The sequence below is a fragment of the Octopus bimaculoides genome, chromosome 4 (assembly GCF_046866305.1).
Source record: "Octopus bimaculoides isolate indiv1 chromosome 4, ASM4686630v1, whole genome shotgun sequence".
NCBI classification, from domain to species: Eukaryota; Metazoa; Mollusca; class Cephalopoda; order Octopoda; family Octopodidae; genus Octopus; species Octopus bimaculoides.
Genome location: NC_142931.1, coordinates 10,391,398 through 10,419,153, shown reverse-complemented (window position 1 = coordinate 10,419,153; position 27,756 = coordinate 10,391,398). Strand labels below are relative to the sequence as shown.

The 27,756-nt window shown below is 39.4% G+C and overlaps 1 protein-coding gene across 5 annotated transcripts in view; it reads left to right on the top strand.

Moving 5' to 3' along the window:
• The window catches only part of LOC106875048 (dual specificity protein phosphatase 3), an 85,573-nt gene that overhangs the window by 28,583 nt on the left and 29,234 nt on the right, over positions 1–27,756 (top strand). For 3 of the 5 annotated variants that reach the window (XM_014923009.3, XM_089350226.1, XM_014923010.3), the window contains exon 2: positions 1,978–2,061. The exons of the other annotated variants lie outside the window; for them this stretch is intronic. In XM_014923009.3, the coding sequence (XP_014778495.1) occupies positions 1,978–2,061 (84 nt within the window). The remainder of the gene's footprint in view (positions 1–1,977; positions 2,062–27,756) is intronic. 5 annotated transcript variants of the gene reach the window in all.

Here is a 27,756-nt window from a genome sequence, read left to right as displayed (position 1 = left end):
AAAAACATGTCTGGCCATGGAAAAATATTTTGCTTGGAAACAGGTGAGAGTTGGTGACAGGAAGGGCATCCAGCTGTAGAAAAATTTGCCTCAACAAATTCCATCTGACTCATGCAAACATGGAAAAGTGGACAGTAAACAATGATAATCACACACACACACACGCACCACCACCACCACCACCATCACCACTTCTATCATAATTTTCAACATTGTCATCATTTTTGTCCCTTTTCTATGCTAGTATGGATTGGATAGGTTATTGCACTCAGAGTCAACATGTATTTACGAGTGTCCTCTCAGATAGACCAGAAGACCTCGTTACACTTGTGCTTCAGTTTTGACCCTTTTTTTTACAGCTGGATGCCCTTCATAACACCAACCACATTACTGAATATGCTGGTTTCTTTTTATGTGGCACCAGCAGTTGAGTGGTGTCATGTCCTTGACAAGACCAAAAGGACATCACAACACTCTGTCTCTGCTTGATCACCAACCTCTTTGTAGAGTTAGAAGGATGAGTGACAGAGGCATCAATGATAAGTGGTGAGTGGCATGTGGGATAAAAAGTGGAGTGATTGAAGTATTTAGTATTCTGAGATAGGTTTGTATTTCCAAAGTAATACAAGGTGACTGGCAGAGGAATAACTGAAGCCATGGATTCATGGGAGAGAAGGAACAAGAATAAGTTAACCATCAGAGTAACACATGATGATACAGCCTGATGACTGGTTGTATAGGAGCAGAGGATGATGGTAGAGTAAACTGAGCATAAGTGCTCCAATATGGCCATTTATATACATAGGCTACAAGACAGGGTTGAGTGATGGAAGTAGATGAGGATAAAGATCCTTTCTGAATTATTTAGACTCCTAGGGATGATTTCCTAGTTTCTATGGCATACGTGTTTCCCCACTGGAAGGGGACATTGTTCCATCGCAGGATTACTGACTTTTGTCACTTGACTGAACTGGAGCAATGTGAAATGAAGTGTTTTGTTCAAGAACACATGTTGCCTGGACCAGGAATCGAAACCACCATCTTAAGATCATGAATTGAACACTCTAACCACTAAACCATTGCACATTCATGTGTGATGTGAGTGTGAGAATGGAAAGCAGATGGGTCCTGTTCCAACGAATAATACGAAGGATTGTTGGTGAGAGGGTTAGCGTAAGTGTAGGGACATGCTTAGTTGCACTTGAAGCTATGTCTGGGGAACGGAAGAGATCCGTTGCTGTCTTCAGTCACTCTGGAAACATAGGACAGTGAGAACTGAGAAGAGGAGGGAATGATTGAGAGATGAGCAATAGACATGGGTTAAAGAATGTTATAATGTACGGGGACAAAACAAGCAGAAAAGGCATTGCTTTTCGCCCTCTCACTGCACATGTTCCCTATTTGCCATCATCCCCTATTTACTGTACAAATCCCACACTGAACCCTTTTCAAATTCATCTTCTTCTCAGCTGCTCTCACCCACCCTTATATAAAGTTGGGTAGCCATATATCCAGCAAGAGACCTGTGCTTGTCTCTCTGTCATTCTTTAGCTTTTTAACACCAGGCATAATGTCACTTCTTCCTCTTTTAGTTATAGGGTTTTGTCTGTTTGTTTTCCCCCTGTCTTTTTCCTGTCTTCCAAGTCACTTGGCAACCTTATTAGTGCCAGTGGCATGAAGAAAGCACCCAGTCCACACTGAAGTGGTTGGCATTAGGAAGGGCATCCAGCCATAGAAACCATACTAATGCTGACACCAAAGCTCAACACAGCCCTTTAGCTTACTGGATCCTGTCAAACCGTCCAACCCATACCAGCATGGAAAACAGACATTACATGATGATGATGATCATCATCATCATCATTTCCAACTTGGTATTTTTCTAATTAATATGCAATTTTATTTATAATTAGCCGTATTATGACTGAAGTGTTGAATATTTAATTGTCTCACTAAGGATGTTTTTGTTTTTTACAGGGATACGTCGGTTTTTAGAGATGAGGAGGGATGAATTTACTCGTTGCATCTCTATCAGTGAGATGATTGACCCCGAGAGCAAAGGTGACATTTTCAGCTATTAGCAAATTAATAATCACACACTCCTATATATAGATATCTGTGTAGCTATATATGCACACATACACATGAACATCTTTAGAATTATACATTTCATACATACATACCTATGTGTGTGTGTGTGTCTGTTTGTGTATGTATGTATATATATCATCATCATCATCATCGTTTAATGTCCACTTTCCATGCTAGCATGGGTTGGACAGTTTGACTGAGGACTGGTGAGCCAGAAGTCTGCACCAGGCTCCAATCTGATTTGGCAAAGTTTCTACAGCTGAATGCCTAACGCCAACCACTGTGAGAGTGTAGTGGGTGCTTTTACGTGCCACTAGCACGAGGGCCAGTCAGGCGGTTCTGGCAATGACCGTGCTCAAAAGGTTTTTTTTTTTACATGCTACCTGTACGGGAGCCAGTCCGGCAGCACTGGCAACAACCACACTCGAATGTTGTTTTTCACGTGCCAGTAAGGCGACGCTGGCAATGATCACACTCGAATGGTGCTTTTTACGTGTCACCGGCACAGGAGCCAATCCATGGCCCTGGCAACAATCATGCTCAGACGTGCTTTTAACGTCCCACTGGCACGAGTGCCAATTAGGTGGTACTGTCATAGGCCGCATCAGCCATTTTGATTTGATTTCACTTGCCTCAATAGATCTTTGCAAGCAAAGTTATATATATATACACACACACACACACACACTACCAAAGACACACACATTTACAGATATTCATGTATATCACAGTATGAGTGGAATATTTGATTCTTGGATTTTGGGAAAAAATTCTCTAATATCCAACACATTGCTATGTCTAAATTTATCATTGTTGATGTGAGCTATTTTTAACAGTTTATTCTTACAATGATGTGCAGCCTCTGCAAGAGAGCTATAGTAGCCCTGTGTTATGACAAAACACAGAGATGGAGTGCTGAACACATAGAAAAACAAAAATGCAAACCTTTTTCATAAAAATAAAGAACCTTACCTCACATCATGTAAATGTGTGTGTGTGTGTATTATATATATATATATATATATATATATATATATATGAATCACAGTATATAATAGAATATATGCCATTCAAGTTATTGTCCATCACTGCAGTCTGCAAACAGATGTGTTTTGCAAATGTAAACACATCTTTTTTTATGATTTCTTCATGGCTTGTTGTTTACATTTATGCAGTGTATTCACACCACAGTGGTAGCAAATGATTTATATAGAGTAGATTCTATCTTATGCTTCTGGTTCTTTTCAAATATATGTATATTTTATATGTATGTAAATGTACACATACTTCTTTAAAAACGTCTGTATATTGGATTTTTAACCAGTTTGGGTTCTGTGACTTAGTGCACAGCTTTGTTATGTATCATCATCATCATTTAATATCTGCTCCCCCCTCTCTCTGTCTCTCACTCTATCTCTCTATCTATCTATCTATCTATCTCGCTATCTATCTATCTATCTATCTATCTGTCTGTCTGTCTCTACTCTTTATAAATGTATTGTGTTTAGAAACAATATTTCAGAGCTACGTGAAATGGAATCATCCTAAAAGTGACCACCACGAGAGCAACATAAACATCTATCTTATTTCTTCATTGCCCACAAAGGGCTAAGTATAAAGGGGACAAACAAGGACAGGCAAAGGGATTAAATCGATTACATCGACCCCAGTGTGAAACTGGTACCTAATTTATCGACCTCGAAAGGATGAAAGGCAAAGTCGACCTTGGCGGAATTTGAACTCAGAATTTAACAGCAGATGAAATAGCGCCAAGCATTTTGCACGGCATGCTAACGAATCTGCCAGCTCGCCGCCCAAAAAGAAAATTCATTACAGAATCTGGGTATCGATCTCAGTACCTCTCGCATGCAAAGCCAGCACTCTTCCTTCTGAGCTAATTTCCTAGTCAGATTTAGATTTTACTGTCATTGTATCTTCTCAGTGTCATGTCCTTGTGTCACTTCTGGAACGAAATTCAATCAACTTGTCTGAAGCATATGCAGATTATGTATAAACTATACACTTGTATATATATATCCGTCAGTCTTGCACCTAGCTAAGAAGTCTATTGTGTCTTTTAACACAATACATCTATAAAAGGATTTTTTCCAGACAAAAATCACAGCTTCATGGTGTTTCTGCTACACACATTGTGTTACATATATATGTGTACATAAAATATAATTTATTGATGATCTTATCAACAAATGGTAATTATGACCCTGAGTTTCGTGTGTAGGGGATTTCCTATACTCATCAGATGGCCATGTTATGACTCAAGAGTTGAACTTTTGCAGCAGTGGTTTTTAGAAATGTTCAACTTAGATACATAACATGGCCATCAGATGAGTGTATGATATCACCTTTGCATGAAACTCAGAGTCATGGCTATTGTTCATTTGTATGATCACCATTAATCTATATTGAACTCCCTCGCTTTATCCATCTAGCTTATTGCTCTTTGTTTCAATTAAGAGCCACAAACAATCACGTCTATACATATCGTAATCTTGGTCTTAATCAAGAAAATACTGAATATATTATAGAGTAAATATTTTTTTTTTTTATTAACTAAATAATCCCTGAGAATAATACAACTGCTTTGGCGTGCAACTGTAGCTTTTCAATGGAAAGATTTTGCCTTCAAAGAGATACAGAAATGTATTGATAGCGTTGTATTGTTGCCAGATATTACCTTGTCAATCAAAAGGAAATAAACCTATTTGCCTACCCTCTCTACCTCCCCCCCCACACACACTATTATTATTATTATTATTATTATTACTACTATTATTATTACTATTATTATTATCATTTATGGTGTGCACGAATGTTTTACATTCAAAATCGATGTCCTTGATACTAAGTCACAACTAGTTTCCTTAGATACTGAGGACCTTTTTCACAACCCTTGTTATTTTCTACTCTAGGCACAAGGCCCGACATTTTGTGTGAGTGGGGGGGGGGAGCAGTCAATTAGATCGACCCGAGTATGCAACTAGTACTTAATTTATTGACCCTGAAAGGATGAAAGGCAAAGTCAACCTCGGCAGAATTTGAACTCAGAACGTAAAGACAGACAAAATACCACTAAGCATTTTGCCCAGCGTGCTAACGTTTCTGCCAGCTTGTTTGCCTTTCTTACAATCCTTGTTGTTCACAATAGAGCAGATTTCTGAATTAATGCGACTCTCACAATTACATGAAGCTCAATAAGGAAACTGCTAAGTCTGTTAGTGATGATAACTTGGATACCTATAACCGCTGTAATAAGTGTGTGAATCTGAGAGAGGAATCCTCATCATCATCATCATCGTCATTTAACGTCCACTTTCCATGCTAGCATGGGTTGGACGATTTGACTGAGGACTGGTGGACCAGGAGGCGACACCAGGCTCCAATCTGATCTGGCAGAGTTTCTACAGCTGGATGCCCTTCCTAACGCCAACCACTCCGAGAGTGTAGTGGGTGCTTTTACATGCCACCAGCAATAGGGCCAGTCAGGCGGGTACTGGCAACGGCCACGCTCGAAATGGTGTATTTTACGTGCCACCTACACAAGGGCCAGTCCAGGGGCACTGGCAACGATCTCGCTCAAATGTCTTTTCACGTGCCACGTTGAATAAAATCATAATTAATTGATTCTCCTGTATTTTCTTTTACTCAATGCCTGGAATTTTCAGCCCCCTTTTGTACCTTTTACTCATTTGAGGAATCTTGCTCAGGAGACTCCCAAATTGGCATGCAGTATACACTGTGAAGTGGTTGGCATGTCATTAGGAAGGGCACCCAATTGTAGAAACCATGCCAAAGCAAATATTGGAGCTAGGCGTAGTCATCTGGTTTGTTGGTTTCTTTCAAACCATCCTGTGCAGACCAACATGGTGAATGGACATTAAACAATAATGATTACGACAATAGTGTGTGTATGTGTGTGTGCATGTGTGTATATTTTTACAGGTTTCATTCTGGACATCTGGATATACATTTGGCAATGGAGTTTTATGTCCGTGAAAACACATCCTTTCTCCATGCTATATTTTAATATAATTATTTTATTTGTGTCATTTGTTGTGTCATCATGAATCTATAATTTCTATTGAATGATATTCCCAGACATTATTAAATTACACAGAACACATATAACTGCTGCCATACATTTAAAAAATTGGTGAGCAAAAGTGTTTGATCAAAGCTGACCTGGTTCTGCAAAACGGCAGCAACAACAACTACCACAACAAATATTGGTCACAAACTGTGGTTCTTGGAGAAGGAGCACAAAGGATATCGAATTCTTGCTCAATATTGATTTTATGTCAGAATGGTTTATTTTTTTATTGAGTATATATTTTTTTTATTCATCATGATTTCTTTTAGCATTAATATTTGTAGTTCTTGTTTAATTCCAGCCATGACCATCCCACCTATAACTTTTTCAGACAATATATCTAGGGCTATATTATCTAAAGTGTCTACCAATTTTCAAGAGAATGTGTAGTTTGAGGGAAATATAGCTGCTATTTCTAGCAGTCTGACTGACCATCTAGAATCTTCCTTGTTCATTCATAATAATGATTTCAAATTTTGGTATAAGGTCAGTAATTTCAAAGGGAGGGTGGGGTGGGGCAGCCGATTACATTGATCCCAGTACCTGACTACTACTTATTTTATTGACCCCCAAAAGGATGAAAGGCAACGTCAGCTTCCTGTCGGCCTTGACACATTTCCTGTGTCCTTATGTTCATAGGAAATGTGTCAAGGCCGACAAGAAGCGGTGCAGCTTCCTAGGTCTAACCAACAGTAGTATTATTCCTTTCAGGGGACTGTCACATTAAGTTGACAGCATACAACTACTTCAAAAATTTTATAATTAACAAGACAAGAAGTAACATAATATATAATATATCAGGCACATGCCATGAATAATTACTCAGGGTTGGTAGTTGGTGACATTTATGTAGTAAAACAGGAAAAAAAGATAAGCGAAACACAGGCACGCGACGGAGTTGTAGGCAGATTTACTTTTGCCTTTATAGTGCATAAAGAAAATGTTGTTGTAAGAATGTACGCAGCATGTGTACTACAGCAGTACTATGCGTAGCTTTAATACTGAAATTGAAAGGCAGGGGTGAATTATGCCTACTTAATCTACAAAAAAATAAGATATTTGACATTTTATGCATAATAATTAGAGTAACTTTCATAATTTTATTGAATTAGGTGCATATTTTGCCAGAAAAGGAAAATGTTACTATCAACCATTAGGACCTCAAAGCCCTGCACTAGATGTTGCAGTCTGTCACACCTGGTGCTATAAAAATCCTACTAATCTCCTGGAATTAGTGCTTTTTGTTAATCACCGTTGAAAAAAGATGAAAAGCAAAGTTGGTGATTTCAGTCAATGGGCTGTGGTCATGCTGGGGCACCACCTTGAAGGGTTTCCACTGAGATTTAACCCATTAAATTAATGTAAGTCTGGTACTTATTCTTGTTTTATTGGAGTTTCTTTTTTTCTCTTTTTGCAAAACTGCAAAATTATGGGGATGTAAACAAACCAACATCATTTGTCAAATGGTGTTGACATAACGACAAGATAGCTGGAAAGACAAACACAAATAGAAAGACATACATGAAAAACTTTTCTCTCATTTGTCTAAACATATATGCCCATGTCTATTTAATATCTATCTCTCTATTATAGATATATGTGTATGTGTATGAATTATATACACACTCGTTCACACACACACACATATATATATATATATATATATATAGTTTTAGGGAAAATAACCAATTTTCAAGAACTCATCGATGAAAATCCACTATCACATATAGAAAAATTAATAATTAAAAGCACAATAAATGAGTATAATATAAAGTAAAGTAAATATCATAAGATAAATATAATATAATATTATATTATATTTATCTTATGATATTTACTTTACTTTATATTATACTCATTTATTGTGCTTTTAATTATTAATTTTTCTATATGTGATAGTGGATTTTCATCGATGAGTTCTTGAAAATTGGTTATTTTCCCTAAAACTATATATATTTTATATATACTTTATCTATAAGGCTCAATTTAATTTTAATTTTTTATAAATTGATTTTAATTGAGTTCTTTACCTGTAATTTTGGATTTTGTCCCTAATAATATTATTATTATATATATATATATATATATATATATATATATATATATATATCCAATTTCCTAAATACACATGGGTGTTTCTAGTTCATATCTTGTAGACGTTCTGATGTTTTTCTTAATGCCAAGGTGTTGTTATATAACCCTATTTGCAATTGCCTTTGACAAATGTTTGTGCAGTGATTAAATTCCATGATTGACCATTCCCATGTGGTTCCAGTTTCACAGAGAATAACAATGCTGTTGATTGGGATTGAAATGCTACATTGATCAAAATCAAATCATGAAATGGAAACTCTTCACAGATTTATCGATAAATGTCAAACCTGTTTCAGTGTTTATCTGTGAAGAATCATAGAAAATATAATTGAACTTGTTTATGGTAGGATTTATCGCAACTGAGAAAAGTCTAAACCCTCTCAGTTTTCTGTTGAAATACACTGCCTTTGTAGTAAAGATTGTTTGCCAACGTAACATGGCAGCCCTGGTTTAGGACGAATGTTGCTGTAATTTAGCCTCAGGAAACATCATTTCTAGCTGGCTATACGACACGATCTGTGGCTTTATATTTTCAAACAAAGGAATCTAGCACCCCCACTCAGCTCAAAACAATATCTGTGTATCGTAATTTCCAGGTTATTTCCCTTCATCAGCACAGAATAATTGTTCGGCTAGAGGTAGCACTGCCAAATTCCTGTTCGAAATATATAGTTTTCAAAGTGACAACTAGTTACTGATCTATAAATTAGAAAATTACTATTTTGTTAAATCTCACAACAAGAGATATTCAGCAACAGTACTTTGGAGTAAAGATTATTTGCCAACATAACATGGCAGTCCTGGTTTAGGATGAATGTTGCTGTAATTTAGCCCCAGGACACATCGTCTCCAGTTGGCTATATGACACGATCTGTGCCCTTATATTTTCAAACAGTTTCCACCTACCAAATCCACTCACAAGGCTTTGGTCAGCTTGAGGCTATAGTAGAAGACACCTGCCCAGTGGGACTGAAGCGAATGTTTCCACATGTGTAAGGATTTTCGAGCGAGATCGTTGCCAGTGCCCCTGGACTGGCTCTTGTGCGGGTGGCACATAAAATGCACCATTTTGAGCGTGGCCGTTGCCAGTACCGCTTGACTGGCCTTCGTGCGGGTGACACGTAAAAGCACCCACTACACTCTCTGAGTGGTTGGCGTTAGGAAGGGCATCCAGCTGTAGAAACCCTGCCAAATCAGATTGGAGTCTTGTGTAGCCATCTGGTTTCACCAGTCCTCAGTCAAATCGTCCAACCCATGCTAGCATGGAAAGCGGACATTAAATGACGATGATGATGATGATGATGATCTAAAGTTTCAGGGTTGTGTGGTTCAAAGTTCTGAGCTGTTCTCCATATTATTTGAATTCAATTCTTGCCGCTGCCATTTTGCTGAGCTCTGTTAAAACTGAAAACAGCTTGTGTTGTCACTGAATTCATAAATAAGTATTCAACAGGAAAGTGTGTGTGTACGGACTTTACAAAGTGACTTGTTTCAGTTACATAAAAATGTCTAAAGCTGATAAGGAAAACATTCCATGCATGCTAACATGGAAAATAACTGTTAAAAAAAAAAAATTAAAGTATAAAACAGATGAGATATAAAAAAAAAATGTTACTTTTTATATTCTTATAATGTCCATAATAGTTATTTAATCATATTGGAATGGAAAACCAAATATGTTTGAAAAATTCCAATTGAACATGGCAGCCTTAGCTGCCGTTTATTAATTCAGTTGTCTTTGTGATTAGATATGTTTCATTTTGCTCAGTTTATCCCATTCAATCTTCTCTTTTGTTAGGATTCCAACCATCGTATTGATTAAAATTATTGTCGTTAGCAGGGTTTTATATAGGAACTGTCTTTCTACATCTCTTACTGGAATCTTCTCTTTGCATAAGAATGTCAAACTGAAGAATATTCTACAGAAGTGAATTGATAAAAGAGTTTGGCGAGTTGAGATTCTGTGAGGATTGAAGAATTTAGTATTTCTAGCCCTTGCCTATGAGAAATTGCTGTTCTATATTTGAGAGATGAGGAATTGTGTACATTATTTACATTATTTACATTTGATGGATATTTGTCCTCATCTTGTTTGTTGTTAACACAATGTTTCGGCTGATATACCTTTCAGCCTTCATCAGGTGTCCTGGGGGGAATTTCGAACCTAGGTTCTCATTCCTAAGGTATTTTTCCAATGTTGTTGTTATTATTATTCAGGTCACTGCCTGAAATCGAACTTGGAATCTTGGGGTTAGTAGTGCTTTTAACCACTATGCCATATACCCATGGTAAAGATGAATGTAAAGATGGACGAAGCATTTTGTCTGGCATGCTAATAATTCTACTAGTTTGCCGCCTTAGACACTAACTTAATGACAAAGTTGTTTTCCTGAATTCTTCATTGTTTTCAAAATTAATTGTAAGGTGCAAGTATGGCTGTGTGGTTAAGAAGTTTGCTTCTCAACCATGTGGTCTCAGGTTCAGTTCCACTGCATCTTGGGAATGTGTCTTCTTCTTTAATCCCAGGTCGACCATAGCTTTGTAAGTGGATTTGAACTTGGCCAAGTAACCTTATACTTCCTCAACAGCAAGACACCTCCTCTCCACTGAAAGGTTTTTCTTTTTTATTTTGTTTTGCAAGTTACTTGGTGACCCTGTCAGTGCAGGTACCACTTAAAAGCACCCAGTCTGCACTATAAAGTGGTTGGTGTTCGGAAGGGCTTCCAGCTGTAAAAACCTTGCCAAAACTAACCTCGCCTGTGCTTGTGCCCCGTAAAAAGCACTAAGTCCACTCTGCTGAGTGGTTGGTGTTAGGAAGAGCATCCAGCTGTAAAAATCCTGCCAAAAACAGTCACAGAAGTCTGGTGTAGGCTTCTGCCTGGATGGCACTTGTTAAACTGTCCCACCCATGCTAGCATGGAAGGTGGACGTTAAGCGACAACATAGTAGTAGTAGTAGTAGTAGTAGTAGTAGTAGTAGTAGCAGCAGTAGTTCAGTAAAAAAACAGAAACTAATACAATAAATACCAAAGTTACAGTAAATATTGGAATTGATTTTATCAAAATAAAAGCAAAAAAAGCTTTAAAACAGAGCCCCAGCATGGCCACATTCCAGTGACTGAAGCAAGTAAAAGCATAACAGAATTAAACCAGATTAGCTCAGACTGATTCTGTTTATCTTTATTCCAGCTGCTCTTAAACTTCAGGCCCATCTTTCCTTCTTTCTTTGCTTCCTTTAAGATAAGACAAAGATTGGTAAACTACAGCCATTGGTGATGGAATTATTTGGTTAGAAATCTCATCTGGAATTAATCACAAACAGGAGGAGGAGGAGGAGGAGGAGGAGGAGGACATCATAAGGGGTAGGTTTGGCTGTGTGGTTAAGAAATTTGCTTACCAAACATAAGGGTTCAGGTTCAGTCGCACTGCCTAACATCTTAGTCAAGTGTCTTCTACTATAGCTTTGAGCTGACCAAAGCCTTGTGAATCATCATCATCATCATCATTTAATGTCCGCTTTCCACGCTAGCATGGGTTGGACGATTTGACTGGGGACTGGCGAAGCAGATGGCTACACCAGACTCCAATCTGATCTGGCAGAATTTCTACAGCTGGATGCCCTTCCTAACACCAACCACTCCGAGAGTGTAGTGGGTGCTTTTGCATGCCACCGGCACAAGAGCCAGTCTGGTGGTACTGGCAACGGCCATGCTCAAATGGTGTTTTTTATGTGCCACCTGCACAGGAGTCAGTCCAGTGGCACTGGCAATGACCTCGCTCGAATGTTTTGTTCACATGCCACCGGCACAAGTGCCAGTAAGGCGACACTGGTAACAATCACGCTCAAATGGTGCTTTTTACATCCCACTGGCACAGAAGCCAGACAGCTGCTCTGGCAGTGATCCCGCTTGGATGGTGCTGTTAGCGCTCCACTGGCATGGGTGCCAGTCATCGAATTTGGTTCAGTTTCTATTTCCAGTATATATATATATATATATATATATATATATATATATATATATATATATCTGTGCATTTATGTCTGTATATCTGTATGTGATCATCTTTTAACATTCGTTTTCCATGCTGACATGGATTGGATGGTCTGACCAGAGCTGGTAAAGCCAAGGGCCACACCAAACTTTATTGTCTGTTCTGGCATGGTCCCTACAGCTGCATGCCCTTTCTAATGCCAACCACTGCAGAGAGTGTACTGGGTGCCTTTTATATGGCACCAGCACCAGTATCAATTCTGCTGTGGCAGACAGGTCTTCTTGTGTACAAGGCACCAGATATCTCGGTCCTTTGTCATCTCATGTGTGTATGTATATGGGCATCCAGCCATGGAAACTCTGTCGAATTCCATTCGACCCATGCAAACATAAGAAAGCAGACATTAGATGATGATGATGACAACGACGATGACGATATGTATGTATTAGGTTTTGCAAAATGTAAACGCAGTCACAAACGCATTCATGCATAAACATTTATGTAAATATGGCCATCTTTTTTTTCAATTTGTATTCAATTATATCTATTTAATAATCTGTTTGGTGAGAAAAAGAAGATATATTAATCAAATATGCCTCTATGGTATCATATGATGCTTGTCATATCTAGCAAAGAAAACATGTATAGATACACACACACACACAAATATATACATACATGTATATACAAATGCTTATGGAAAATGGATGTTAGATAGTGATGAAGATAAATATATATTTACATGGCTGTGTGGTAAGAAGCTTGCTTCTTAACCATATAGTTCTGGGATCAGTTCCATTGTGTGGCACCTTGGGCAAGTGTCTTCTACTATAGCCTCGGGCTGACCAAAGTCTTGTGAGTGGAATTGGTAGAAGGAAACTGAAGGAAGCCCATTGTGGTCAGAAGGATTCCAAGAAGCAGACCAATCTGGAAAAGGACTCGGAAGCTTAAGGATCCTTTAAATGGTTAGAAATTTAGGGACACCCTAATTGAGAAATTTAATGAGAAGGAGAAGGAACTACAGACTTGTAACACAGAGGACAACTAAGAATTTCTACGGGACAGCTTGCTGAGTGTCATAGTGGTGTAAAGTCCCAACCAGTCTTAAGGTAACGTGGTGGTGGAATGATGTTGTAGACAAGGCCTTTAGAGTAAAGAAACAGGCCTGAAAGGACTGGAAGTATGATGGTAGCAGAGAACTATATCAGGTTGCTAGGAGGGAGGCTAGAAGACAGGTATACACAGCCAGGGGAGAAGCAGAAAGGAGGGAGTTTGTCAATGTTCTGCAAGATAAGGGCCAAAGGCTTGAAGTGTTTCGGATTGCAAGACAGTGTATCAGAGAAAATCATGTGGTAAGAGAGAAATGTGTTTACATGGATGTGAGGTCGTTGCCAGTGCTGCTGGACTGGCTCCTGTGTAAGTGGCATGCAAAAAAACACCATTTTGAGCGTGGCCATTGCCAGTACCGTGTGACTGGCCCTCATCCGGTGGCACATAAAAGCACCCTCTACACTCTTGGAGTGGTTGGCGTTAGGAAGGGCATCCAGCTGTAGAAACTCTGCCAGATCAGATTGGAGCCTGGTGAAGCCTTCTGGTTCACCAGTCCTCAGTCAAATCGTCCAACCCATGCCAGCATGGAAAGCAGACGTTAAACGATGATGATGATGATGACGGTTCACTTGCAGTTAATGATTCTGCAAAGAAGGAGGCTTAGAAGTGTCACTATGAAAAGGTACTAAATGTTGGGTATGCATGGGAGAAGGAGAGCCTTCCTAATGTAGGCCCAACTGAGGGGCCAGCTATCTGAACTGACAGTAGCTTAGAAGATAAAGCAATTAACGATATGAAGATAGGGAAGCCTTTGGCCCATCAGGAATCACCGCTGAGATGCTTAAAATATTTGGCAGAGTGAGATATGGCCTGGTCATCTGTATAGTTAATCAGGTTGGCCATGAGGGAGTCATCCCCAAAGACTGGTGTAACAGCATTATAGTCAACTGCTACAAAAACAAAGGTGATGCCCTGGACTGAAATAATTACAGAGCCATCACATTGCTGGACCAGGTGATGAAAGTTGTAGAAAGGGTCATAGCTCAATTAATTAGGAAGAGAGTTAACATATATGAGATGCAGTTTGGATTTGTGCCTGGGAGAAGCACCACCGATGATATCTTCCTGGTGAGGCAACTGCAGGAGAAATACTAGCTTTTGCTGACATGGAGAAAGCCTTTGACAGGGTCCCCCACTGCCTTATCTAGTGGGCAATGCAGAAGCTAGGGATAGATGAGGGGTTAGTGAGAGCTGTACAAGCCATCTACAGAGATGCTGTTAGTAAGGTGAGAGTCACCAATGAGTATAACAAGGAGTTTAGTGTACAAGTAGGAGTCCGCTAGGGTCTAGTTCTTAGCCCCCTCTTGTTTATCTTGGTCCTCCAAGCTATAACTGAAGATTTTAGATACTCCCAAAACACCATAAGGAATTTTAAAATTTTACCTTTTTGTTTCCTAACTTTATCATTCAGCCAATCCAGCTGCATCTTCCCTGTGAAGCACCTCAACCACCTTACTACAGCCTATACTATATATTACACTCACCCTCTTATCTGTATATCATGTATATGTTGTACATCACATAATGGCTCATATATCCTTCAACTTCTATGGAAAACTTACTCTCAAAAGCTTTCCCAGAGTTTTACTACCACCAACACCACCACTACTACTACTACTACTACTACTACCATCATCACTGCTGCCACCACTACCTGGCTTCCCTTGGGAGCTCCTCTATGCTGATGACCTTGTCTTTATTGCTGAATCACTACCACAACTAGAGAAGAAATTTCAGGCATGGAAGCAAGGTCTGGAATCAAAGTGATTTAGAATTAATTTAACAAAGACCAAAATATTGAATAGTAGGAAAACAGACAAATCACAGATCCCTTCATGGAGAAGGCCCTGCTTGATATGTAGAAAAGGTGTTAGGAGAAACTCCATAAGATGTTCCCAGTGCAAGCTATGGACACAGAGGTGCAGCAGAATCACTGGAAGACTAACGGACAAAGTAGCCTTTACTTTTGGCAGATGTACAGGTACATTAAACGCAAAGAATGTACATAAAATAGACTCCCTCAACTGTCAGGTGAGATCTTTAGAAATAGTAGATAGTTTTTGTTACTTAGGTGACCAAGTTAGTAGGGTGGTGGTGTTCTCAAAGCATAGCTGCTAGACTGGGCTGAGAGAAGTTCAGAGGGATATTACCTTAGTTGGTAATGAAAAGCCCCTTCCCTCTGTGTGAATGGTAGATTGACTGATGCCTGTGTACAAACAGCTTTGCTACATGGCAGTGAAACATGGGCTGTGACTACTGAGGATATGCAAAGGCTTGAAAGAAATGAAACCAGTATGCTCTGCTGGATGGGTAATGTCGGTGTTCATATTATACAACAGAGTGTAAGTGATTTGAGAGAAAAACTGAGTAAACGAGGTATCAAGAAAAAATACCCCTGGACAATCAACTATTTAATTTTTTTTTTTTTTTTTACAAAATTTCACTTTCTTAAAATATTTTTATTGTATAGAAAGAACAATATCCTGGGGGATTTTGACTGTCAGGGAATTTTGTCCAGAAGGGATTTTGTCCTTGGTGGGATTTTGTCCTAGCACCATCAGATGTAGTGTGCAAGAGAAAAGACTATGCTGGTATGGCCATGTAATGCATATGAATGAAGACAGTTGCATCACGGAGTTGCTGATCTCTAATTGTAGTGGGAGCATGTGGAAGGGGTAGACTCAGGAAGACGTGGGATGAAGGGGTGAGAAAGGACCTGTGATGGTTCTGTGTAAAAGCACCCAGTACACTCTGTAAAGTGGTTGGTGTTAGGAAGGGTGTCCGGCCATAAAAACCATGCCAAAACAGAATAGGAAACCTGGACAGCTCTTCAGCTGTCCAGCGTCTGTCAAACTGTCCAACCCATGCCAGCATGGAAAATGGACGTTAAATGAAGAATATATAAATCATCATCATCTGCATCATTGTTTAACATCTGTTTTCCATGCTGGCATGGGTTGGACAGTTTGACTGGGGTCTGGAAAGCCAGGAAGCTACCAAATCCACTCTACCAAATCCACTCACAAAGCTTTGGTCGGCCCAAGGCTATAGTAGAAGACACTTGCCCAAGGTGCCACACAGTGGGACTGAACCCCGAACCATGTGGTTTGTATGCTAGCTACTTACCACACAGCCACTCCTACATATATATACACATTCTGTATATGTATATGTATATGTATATATACACAATGTATATATACATTTATTCACCACACCCTGTATGTGTATATGTGTATATACACATTCTGAACTGGCAGAATCGTTAGCACGCTGGACGAAATGCTTAATGGTACTTTGTCCATCGCTATTTTCTGAGTTCAAATTCGGGTCGATAAATTAAGTACCAGTTGCATACTGGGGGCGATATAATCTACTTATCCCCTCCCCTCCCTACCCCGAAATTGCTGGCCTCGCGCCAAAATTTGAAACCAACAAATTAGGTCTATAAGTACAAGAAGGAGTGGAAGCGAAAGGAGGGGAGGGTGCAGAAGAACCAGGGGTGTGGGTGGGTAGAGGTTGCATGGGTGTATGGAAGAATTGGAGCTGAGGAGTGGGGTGGGTAGGGGGAATGAAACCTACAGAAAACAGAAATATTTCATTTTAACATCGAAAAAGATTACAGCAAAAACAAAAAAACGAAGCACTTCAGAGAAGATAAGATTTTTGTTATGTTTTATTTTTTTGTTTTTTCTTTTCTGTTTTTTTTTTTTTTTGTTTTTATTTAAGGATAAAATTTATGGAAGCCTGGAGTTCAATGAAATATGAAATATGTCTGAAATAGATTTGTTTCTGAAAATCCTCAGGAGATATTTGACAGGTTGAACTTGTCTCTTTCCTTTCCCATGCTACATATGTATTGAATATTTATCTGGAAAAGAAGAAGATGAGGTGGTGGTGGTGGTAGTAGTAGTAGTAGTTGCATTGGGAATAGTGGTGGCGGTGGTGGTAGCAGTGAAGCCAGTAGTAGTAGTGGTAGTAGTTGTTGTAGTTACATTGGGAATGATGGCAGTGGTGGTGGTGGTGGTGTGATAGTAGTAGTAGTAGTAGTAGTAGTAGTAGTTGTAGTGGTGGTGGCAGTGGCAGTGGTGGTAGCAGTGAAGCCAGCAGTAGTAGTGGTAGTAGTAATAGTTATTGTTGTAGTTGCATTGGGAATGATGGCAGTGGTAGTGGTGGTGTTGTGATGGTAGTAGTAGTTGTAGTGGTGGTGGCAGTAGCAACGTTGGTGGTGGTAGCAGTGAAACCAGCTGTAGTAGTGGTAGTAGTAGTAGTAGTTATTGTTGTAGTTGCATTGGGAATGATGGCGGTGGTGGTGGTAGTAGTTGTGGTGGTGGTGGTGGTAGAGTGAAGCCAGCTGTGGTAGTGGTGGTAGTAGTAGTAGTAGTAGTAGTAGTACTGGGAATGATGGCAGTGGTGATGGTGGTAGCAGTTGTAGTGGTGGCAGCAATAGCAGCAGTGATGAAGGTAGTAGTAGTAGTAGTGGTGGTGGTGTTGGTGGTAGTAAAACTCTGGTAAAGCTTTTGAGAGTAAGTTTTCCATAGAAGTTGAAGGATATATGAGCCGTTATGTAATGTACAACATAAACATGATATACAGATAAGAGGGTGAGTGTAATATATAGTATAGGCTGTAGTAAGGTGGTTGAGGTGCTTCACAGAGAAGATGCAGCTGGATTGGCTGAATGATAAAGTTGGGAAACAAAAAAGTAAAATTTAAGAAATCCTTATGGTGTTTTGGGAGTATCTAAAATCAAGCTGTTGATGATGTCATCATTGTGGTTGTCATCGCCATTTTAACCCCATGACAACGGTTTTCCGTCAGGCAATTAGGTTGTTCTGACGGTAATCATCTCGGCCCAGATCAGCAATTAGCACATAACAATGGTTCAGTGTATATTTATGTCAACTGCTTTCAAGCATGTACTACTCTTTTTCTTTTTTACTTGACTGCCGCCATGCTGGAGCACTGCCTTTAGTCGATCAAATCGACCTCGGTACTTATTCCTAGTACTTATTCTATCGGTCTCTTTTGCCGAACCGTTAAGTTACGGTGACATAAACACACCACCATCGGTTGTCAAGCGATGTTGTGGGGGTGGGGGGCAAACACATACACACATACTCTCTTTTACTCTTTTACTTGTTTCAGTCATTTGACTGTGGCCATGCTGGAGCTCTGCCTTTAGTCGAGCAAATCGACCACAGGACTTATTCTTTGTAAGCCTAGTACTTATTCTATCAGTCTCTTTTGCCGAACCACTAAGTTACGGGGACGTAAGCACACCAGCATCGTCATGTGATGAGAGAGGAACACACATATACATGCACACACAAACATACACACACACACACACACATGCAGACACATCAGGTTTCCACACCAGCTCTTGCCCACCAAGCTCACTCAATTGGTCAGCTTAAGGCTGACTGAATGTCCAGTCAGCCGTGCCAAATTATCAGCAAACCGCTGCACTCACACTGAAGCAAAGAAACGAAATATTGAAATGTCTGTGATTATACTGACGTATCACTACTTTCCTATCCTTCATGGTTTTTTTTTTTAGCAATATTCCATTGTACAGGGAGTGACAGAAATATCACCTGGCTTGAAAACAGGTGAGGGTTGGCACCAAGAAGGGCATCCAACCATAGAAAATCTGTCACAACAAAGAATGTCTGATCCATACAAGCATGGAAAATCACCATCATCATATAAGGTTTTTTTTTTTTCTATCCTGGCATGGGTTGGATGGTTTGACAGGGGCTGGCAAGGCGAAGACCTGCACCAGGCTCCGATTGTCTGTTTTGGCAAGGTTTCTATAGCTGGATGCTCTTCCTAATGCCAACCACTTTACAGAGGGTACTGGGTGCTTTTTACATGGCACCAGCACAGACATTAAAACACTGATGGTGATGATGATGTATGAGTGTGTGTGCAAAAGGCTTCCACACAGTTTCCTATTTCTTTACTGCCCACAATGGGCTAAACATAGAGGGGACAAACAAGGACTGACAAATAGATTAAGTCGATTACATCGACCCCAGTGCGTAACTGGTACTTAATTTATCGACCCCGAAAGGATGAAAGGCAAAGTCAACCTCAGCGGAATTTGAACTCAGAACGTAACGGCAGACGAAATACTGCTAAGTATTTCACCCGGCGTGCTAACGTTTCTGCCAGCTCACCGCCTTTTACACAGTTTCCATCTACCTAAATTTCAATCTCAGAGTACTGGCCAGAATGAGGTTTTAGTAGAAGGCAGTTACCCAAGTGCCACACATTAGTTTCACACATATCGTATATGGTGCCTCTATAATTGGTTGTGGTTGTACAATGTAATATATACAAAAAGGATTTGTTTTGTTTCGTTATTTTTACGCCAGACCTTGTGCAATAAGTACTACATATGCCAAGGACCCCTTTACTTGTGCAGATATCTCAGGAGATAATCCATAACATAACAAATAAATCCTACATCATGTTTCTTCTAAGTCGTAGCATTAACCCCTTAATGCCGGTCGTTAATCATTTTTGACACTTGAAATATTGCTTCATTGTCGCAACAAAACAAAATAACAGCAAAACTGAAAGCTTGGACGAATTCTGAAGGTTTTTATATTTAAATAACATCACCGCATGCAAGCAACTAAAAATATCTGGTGATTATTCACATAATTATTGATATTTGAAATATATATGAACGTGCACACACACACGTATATATATATATATATATATATATATATATATATATATGTATTTATATATGTGTATATATATACATATCTCTATATCTATATATATATATATATATATATATATATATATATGTATTTATATATGTGTATATATATACATATCTCTATATCTATATATACATATATATATTTATATACGTGTGTGTGTGTGTGTGTGTGTATGAATGTATGTATATATTTACACACACACACACTCACACACACACACGATCTGCTGTAAGTGGTATTAAATTAAAATAGCCATCTTCGAGGTCAGATCAAATTGTATCAGGATTGTTACTATGGTAACAGAGATAAAGTATGCAGAGTCAAGCCTCTTGGCACAGATCTGACCTTGAACATTGCCGCATATACAGAATAAGTTATAACATTGTCGTTCACTTCTGCCGTTCGTTGCAGTGCTTGGAACTAAAGTCTGTTGAATGTGATCATCTGAAAAAGAACATTTTTCAGCTGTTTTGGATTTCTTTGATTGTGTCGAAGATGACGGAAACTTTCTGTAAACGGTTATAACGGGTAACAAATCGTAGTTCTACGGCTATGACCCCGAAACCGAGGCTCAGTCTTCAAAGTAGAAGACCCCTAACAAGATTTCAAGATGTCAAGGAAATCCAAGAGAATGCAATAAGGCAGCTGCCTGTTACCACAAAAAGGAATTCCAGGAATGCTTCAGTCAGTGGAAACTATGCTGGATAAAATGTGTGACTTCAGAAGAGGACTAAATGCTGGATTGATATGTGTTTGCCATTTTGTTTTCATAGCATCACCATTGACTGTTAATATTACCGTCTCCTAACAATGTATATACATTAAGTATGGAAACATAAGGACAGGAAATTTGTCAAGTCCAACAGGAAACGGTGTTTCCTTGGGCTAAATAACAGGCAAAGGGGTAATCAATATTTGGTGTAAATTATGTTATACAATGTACTATTCATTGTTTCCTCTAAGCATGTGTTTAGCTGGTTATTGTTGAGACTATTTTTTGTCTTTGATATATATATTGTGTTTTCCACACACTTTTTATTTCTAACAAAAGTGGCTGAGTTTGCTTGTCATAGATGATTATATATCTATTTGCTTCATGCTCTTGCTTGAAGGAGCTGGGGTCATTCCAAGTCAGTTTATCCCAGAGGTTTCATTATGTGTAGAGCTGACCAGGTCAACCAGTGCTCTCCATTGCTGGCTGTCTCATGCCAGCTTTTCTGCATCCTGCAAGGTGATGTTGGGCCTCTGGAGATCTTCCCCAACCACATCTAACCATTTGGTGCAGGGCCTGCCATGAGTCCTCTTCCAGGCTGCAGCTGCTGCATCGAATGAAAGTAAAGCATGATCTAGCAGAAGACGAAGGACATGTGTGTGTGTGTGTGTGCAAAGGTCAGACGGATTTTGGTGAAATAAATTGTCTGTGGCTGGATGCCTTTTCTATCACCAACCCTCACTTGACATCTATACACAATCACATGCACACATATACACACACACATAAACATATACATGATGAACTTCCAAATCTACTCACAAGGTTTTGGTCAATCTGTATTCTATCAGTCTCTTTTGCCGAACCGCTAAGTTACAGGGACGTAAATACACCAGCATCAGTTGTCAAGCAATGTTGGGGGGACAAACACAGAAGCACACATACTTATATATGTACATATATACAACGGTCTTCTTTCAGTTTCCGTCTATCAAATCCACTCACAAGGCTTTGATTGGCCTGAGGCTATAGTAGAAAACACTTGCCCAAAGTGTCACACAGTGGGACTGAACCCAGAGCCATGTGGATGGTAAGCAAGCTACTTACCACACAGCCACTTCTGTGCCAATATGTAGAAGGAAATTTGATTTTTTTTTTGTTTTTGCATCAATATCATGATATTAGTTTTTCATTCTTGTTATTCTCTATTTTAATAAGAACTGAACAGAACTGTGATTGCCCGATTGTTTAATTAAAGCGTATTTAGCTAACATAGTTTGGTTGGCAAGTTACTGGGCGCCAAATAGAAACCATTTTAATATTAATTTCACAAAGATTTCAAATTATCATAATTTTTCACTTCCCTCTTCTAACAATAATCAGGATTCTTTCTATTCTTTGTGTTTTGATCAATTTTAATTTATAGATTGTGGCCATGCTGGAGCATTACCCATAGCTGTATGGTTACAAAGTCCACTTCCCATCCTTGTGGTTTCAGTCCCACTGCTTGGCATCTTGGGCAAGTGTCCTCCACTATAGCCCTGGGTGAGTGGATTTGGCAGGCAGAGACTGAAAGGAGTTCATCATATCTGGGGTCAGTCCTGGGGTCGATTTGCTCGACTAAAGGCAGTGCTCCAGCATGGCCGCTGTCAAATGACTGAAACAAATAAAAGAATAAAAGAATATCATCATCATCATCATCAGTTAACATCTATTTTCCATGCTGGCATGGGTTGGACGGTTTGATAGGAACTGGCCAACCCGGGAGCTGTCCAGACTCCAGTTGTCTGTTATGGCATGGTTTCTATGGCTGGATGCCCTTCCTAATGCCAACCACTTTACAGAGTATTCTAGGTGCTTTTAATGTGCCACTGGCCTGAGTACATTTACACAGTACTGGCATGAGTGCACACTACGTGACACCAGAACCTGCATAGGCCATACCTGTATGTATGACTGACCTTGGTTTTACGAACCTTGACACATCCTCTCAAGTACAGCAAATCACAGGAACTCCTTATCCCTTATTATTTCCTCACTGAGGCCCAGCATCTGAAGGTCCTCTCTCACCCCTTCATCCCATGTCTTCCTGGCTCTGCCATTTCCACAGGTTCCCTCCACAATTAGAGCTTTGCATTCCTCTATGCTGCTCTCCCTAAACTTTTCCAGCATTATCTTACTTTTTTGGCCCCATTCTTTACTTTTTCCTGTATAATTTCTGTTGTAATCTACTGTAAATCCTCGAGTATAATCCGCACATTTTTCCCAAAATTTAAAGTTCAAAATTTCTAATGAGTACTATATATGAGGTTAAAAATGAAAAATATTTTCTAAGCAAAATTTTCTAAGTGATAAATATGTAAAGGCAATTTACTTAATATTTATTTTTCACTGACGTTATCACTGTTATTACTTTATTTTCTGCAAAGTGCACAAAAAAAGCTACACGTTTGCATTTTGTTATATATACAATAATAATAAAGGATGTTACCGTATATATTTACAAACCAAGGACCTTATATAGACCTCCTTGACTCAACTTAGAGAAGGGGTGCGTATTATACACAAGGTTTAGGTTTTTCAGAGGTACAGCCCCCTAAAAATCCCCTGCATATTATAGTCAAGGGCGGCAGACTATACTCAAGGATTTACGGTATTCGCTCAATATGCTCGAGTGTTGACCACAGTCCTATAACTGAAAAAAGTAACAGAATATTAGATTAAAAGAATGAAACACTATCACATTGAATGCACCAGTTCTCATCCGATTACCAAAGTTAGGCCACATGGAGCCTACTTTGTATTTAGATGGGTGACCACTTGGGAAACCTAGGGGCTGTAAGCCCCTCAGTTTTATAGGTGCAGGCATGTGTGTGTGGTAAGAAGTTTGCTTCCCAACCACAAGATTTCAAGTTCAGTTCTGCTGCGTTGCACATTGGGCAAGTGTCTTCCACTATAGCCTTGGACCAACCAAAGCCACGTGGACGGATTTGGTAGACAGAAACTGAAAGAAGCCTGTCGTGTGTGTGTGTGTGTGTGTATCTTTATGTCTGTGTTTTTGTAAATTAGTGGTTTGGTAAATGAGATCAAGAGAATAAATACTAGGCTTAAAAGAAAATTAAGTACCAGGGTTAATTCATTCAAATAAAACTTCTTGAAGGCAGTGCCCCAGCATGGCCACAGTCTAATGACTAAAACAAGTAAAAAATAAAAAAAACATCATAAAATAATCCTGCCAGACTGTTTACTTAGTGTTGTTATTATGTTTGTGTTTCTGTCGAGGTATTGCAGCTATTAACGATATTTTATGGTTTTGTCTCTGATATTCTGTTTCACTGTTGAATAAACTGGTCATGAAGGAACTACAAAACGGTTTTGGCACTTAATTTCAAAGTAAAGTATCAGTTACTGCTGTATTTCCCTCGGAAGACTCGCAGAGATAACACAACGAGTTATACAAATTTAATTATTACATTTATTATTCAATTACATACAAAGAACGCACTCACCCAATGTTCGTTATGAATAAACAAAAGTCATGTCCGCCATATATATATCAATGACATTTTACTACGACAGTCACACAAGACAACAACAATGAAACAATGAACTCAGACGAACCACAGTGACACACGGAACATCAGACGAATTACATATCTAACAGTCCATATAACAGTTACCTTGTCATAAATGGTGCTGTGGTGTTATGAGCTGAAATAGCTTGTGATGTGAAGGAGGATAAGACAGAAGCAGAAGGATAATTACGGAGGTTTTACCTGTATATCTGGAAGGGGTTACTCACAACGTCCACGTGGTCTGTCTGCTGCCATACCGTCCTGTAGGTCTGCTCTCTTGCACCATCAGCTGCAAACTGCCTGGTCATGCCTCACCAATCCCGCATGCCCACCACAGGCCCCACTTCTGACAGGACCTGCACCACAGCCTGGCTCATAATACCACAAGTGCAATTAAAGAATTAACTGGTTTCAGTTATTTGACTGCGGCCATGCTGGAGCACCACCTTTAGTCGAGCAAGTCGACCCCAGGACTTATTCTTTGTAAGCCTAGTACTTATTCTATCGGTCCTTTTTGCTGAGCTGTTAAGTTACGGGGACGTAAACACACCAGCATCGGTTGTCAAGTAGTGTTGGGGGGACAAACACAGACACACAAACATATATACACACACATACATATATACGATGGGCTTCTTTCAGTTTCCATCTACCAAATCCACTCACAAGGCTTTGGTTGGCCTGAGGTTATAGTAGAAGACACTTGCCCAAGGTGCCACGCAGTGGGACTGAACCCAGAACCATGTGGTTGGTAAGCAAGCTACTTACCATACAGCCACTCCTGTGCATAATAATAATAATAAGAAGAAGAAGAATAATCCTTTCTACTATAGGCACAAAGCCTAAATATTGGGTGAGGGGGCCAGTTGATTAGATCAACCCCAGTACACAACTGGTACTTAATTTATCAACCCCGAAAGGATGAAAGGCAAAGTCACCCTCAGCGGAATTTGATCTCAGAACATAGTGATGAGCGAAATACCGCTAAGCATTTCTGCCAGCTCAGCACCTTAATAATAATAATAATAATAATAATAATAATAATAGAGTAAAAGTGGATATATCAGTCTTTATGTCTATTTTTAATTGCTACACTACCTCTGCTAATTGTTTTAATTTTTTTTTACGCATGATCTCCGATCTGTGGACATGTCAAACAAGTACAACACTGGAATTGATATTATTACATTTACCAAAATATTCTCAAGAGATTAAAGGTTTATATTATTTCAGTATCAAGGGGTATGATATGATTTACACCAAATATTGATTATTTTTTATATATATATAGAATTGCATCATTAGAATCACGTAGCTATAAAGGGGTAGAAATATAATTGTGTGCTGTGCCTGCCTAACAACTCAAAGCTCATTAGCCAGATAAATGAAGTGAAATAGCTCCACCTGTTAATTGAGCCAGTAAGTTCTGAAATTACATTAATGAGTAATGGGGGTTTTTTCACCTTCAATACATAATTTCTCTATATATTCTGACGCTCCCTTCATTAAATATATTAACACTAACTTAACTGACATATTCACACGAGTTCATTTTTAAGTGTGTCTCTAGAGATTTTTTTCTTATAAACCATTATAATTCTTTGTAGTCATCATCATCGTCATCATTTAACGTCTATTTTCCATGCTGGCATGGGTTGGACAGTTCAACTGGGGTCTGGGAAGCCAGGAGGCTGCACCAAGCCCCAGTCTGATCTGGCAGTGCTTCTACAGCTGGATGCCCTTCCTAACACCAACCATTCCATGAGTGTAGTGGGTGCTTTTTTACGTGCCATTGGCACAGGGGCCAGAGGGGGCTGGCATTGACCACGATCGGATGGTGCTTCTTAAGTGCCACCGGCACGGAAGCCAATCAAGGTGGTGCTGGCATTGGCCACATTTGGGTGGTGCTTTTTACATGCCACTGGCACGGGGATCGCAACTACAATTTCCATTTGATTGTGATTTGATTTTCATGTACTTGACTCAATAGGTTTCCTCAAGCATGGCATGTCACCCTACGATCCAAGGTACTTTTTGAGTGGGCTGGTTATGCAACTCTGGTGTAGGTTACAGCTGTGAACTCACTTTATTTTCTGGGTTTTCTCAGTCACAGCATATCTCCGAAGGTCTTGGTCTTTTGTCATTGTTTCTGTGAGGCCCAACGTTCGAAAGTCATGCTTCACCACCTCATCCTGTGTCTTCCTGGGTCTCCTTCTACCCCGGATTCCTTCTACTGTTTAGGAGTGGCATTCTAGATTTTAGAGGTGAGGAATTCTGTACATTATTTACATTATTTACACTAAACAGATATGTATTCTCATTTTGTTTGTTGTTACCACAACATCTCAGCTGATCTACTCTCAAGCCTTCATCAGGTGTCCTGGTAGAATTTTGAACCCAACCCTGGGTTCTCATTCCTAAGGTATTTTCTTGCTGATGTTATTATTATTCATTCAAGGCTCTGCCTGGAATTGAACTTGCAATCTTGGGGTTATTAGCTCACGGACATATAGCATAATGGTTAAGAGCATGGGCTACTAACCCCAGGATTGCAAGATCAATTCCAGGCAGTGCCTTGAATAAATAATAATATCTGCAAAAAATACCTTCAGAATGAGAACCCAGGGTTGGGTTCAAAATTCTACCAAAACACCTGATGAAGGCTGGAGAGTAAATCAGCTGAAATGTTGTGGCAAAAACAAACAAGATGAAGACACATACTCTTTTACATGTTTCAGTCATTTGACTGCGGCCATTCTAGAGCACCACCTTTAGTCGAATCAAATCAACGCCAGGACTTATTCTTTGTAAGCCTAGTACTTATTCTATCGGTCTCTTTTGCCGAACTGCTAATTTACGGGGACCTAAACACACCAGCATCGGTTGTCAAGCAATGTTGTGGAGGGGACAAACACAGACACACGAACATATACACACATACATATACACACACACACATATATATATATACATACATACGACGGGCTTCTTTCAGTTTCCGTCTAACAAATCCACTCACAAGGCTTTGGTCGGCCCGAGGCTATAGTAGAAGACACTTGCCCAAGGTGCTATGCAGTGGGACTGAACCCGAGACCATGTGGTTGGTAAGCAAGCTACTTACCACACAGCCACTCCTGCGCCTCCATCCTACTCCATCCAATGTAAATAATGTTCTTGGTAGTATATCTTGTTGCCAAATGAAATTCGGTGTCCCTACCAGCAATTAATATGTACATACCAGTCGTCAGGAATGTGTTTAATATGTAAATTAACCTACCCAATAGTGTTACACTGCTAAACTTAATGGCTATTTAGGCCATGTATTCAT